This window comes from Aplysia californica, unplaced genomic scaffold (genome assembly GCF_000002075.1).
Source record: "Aplysia californica isolate F4 #8 unplaced genomic scaffold, AplCal3.0 scaffold00521, whole genome shotgun sequence".
NCBI lineage: Eukaryota > Metazoa > Mollusca > Gastropoda > Aplysiida > Aplysiidae > Aplysia > Aplysia californica.
Genome location: NW_004797791.1, coordinates 7,392 through 8,696, shown reverse-complemented (window position 1 = coordinate 8,696; position 1,305 = coordinate 7,392). Strand labels below are relative to the sequence as shown.

The 1,305-nt window shown below is 43.0% G+C and overlaps 1 protein-coding gene across 1 annotated transcript in view; it reads right to left on the bottom strand.

Annotated features, from left to right (window-relative positions):
* NOS (nitric oxide synthase) overlaps positions 1-1,305 on the bottom strand; it is a gene marked incomplete at both ends in the record, with an annotated part of 12,913 nt that overhangs the window by 4,393 nt on the left and 7,215 nt on the right. Inside the window, 2 exon segments of the mRNA NM_001204541.1 lie at positions 1,070-1,080; positions 1,082-1,298. Coding sequence (NP_001191470.1) covers positions 1,070-1,080; positions 1,082-1,298 — 228 coding nt within the window.

The window sequence follows — 1,305 nt, the reverse complement described above, 5'->3', positions numbered from 1 at the left end:
AGCTTTTAAAACCGATATTATACCAGCTGAAAACCCCACTTAGACTTTTTATTAGTGTTTATTGAAGGATTTTCTATAATAAAGCAAACCGGTGTTTACAAAAATATTGATCTTGCTACAAATCAGGGTGCAAAAGCTGGAGTCTTTATGTTCGATAGTTGAGGAAATATTTGATGAGTTGCGCCACAATTTTTGACCGCACTATATTGGAACATACAATAACATAACTCACTACGTGACCTGAACCTAACAACTACGAGTTTGTGTCTACATTGAGTCGGTACGGATCCTTTAAACCAACTTTTAAATTATACTAAAACAACTCACTCTGTGCTCTCAATCTGACAACTGACATTTTGTTTCTACATTTAAAGGCTGTGGTTCCTTTAGACTAATTAAACACAAAGGAAAAGAAACGACGAAACAAACAAACCCAAAAAACCAAAACCTTCCAGTGAACAAACTGACTTTGTGCCCAAATCTGACAACTGTCACTTCGTGTCTACTCTAAGATGCCTCAGCCTCTTTACATTAAAGGTAAGAAGGTCCAGAGGATGAACTGACACTGCATTAAACCCTTCTATAAAAAAGCTAAGAAGGTCCAATAGACGAACTGACTCTCAGAGCAGAACATGACCATACACATTCATTTGTGTCGACGCTGAGATGCTTCGATTCTTGGACACTAAAGTCAAGAGCATACAGTAAACCAACAAATGACTCTGAGTGTGGAACTTGAGACGGACATATTGTGTCTACACTAAACCCCTCAATACTAAAGATAAGAACATCCAGTAAACCAACTGACTCTGCGAGCGGAACTTGACGACGGTGATGTTGTGTCTACACTAAAGTTACAAAGCTACAGTATATCAAACAACTGAGTCTGTGTGCGGAGCCTGATCACAGACATTCTGGGTCTACTTTAAGATACCCCAGTCCCTCTACACTAAAGCTACAAAGCTACAGTATATCAAACAACTGACTCTGCGAGCGGAACTTGACAACTGCCACTTTGTGTCTACTCTAAGATGCCCCAATCCCTCTATGCTAAAGCCACAAAGGTACAGTAGACAAATCAACTGACTCTGAGTGCGGAACTTGACGACAGCGATGGTGGCGTGGATCTCTCCCGGGAACATCTGTGGCGAGCTGCTGATGCTGTAGTAGCGCTGTTGCAGCAGGGGCAGCTGGGTCAGCAGGAGGGAGGGAGACACTTTGAGGGAGGAGAACTGGTCCAGGACGTCGAGCATGTTGGGACTCTGCTCGTACTTCCAGTCTTCGTACGCCAGGGAGTCCTGGGGG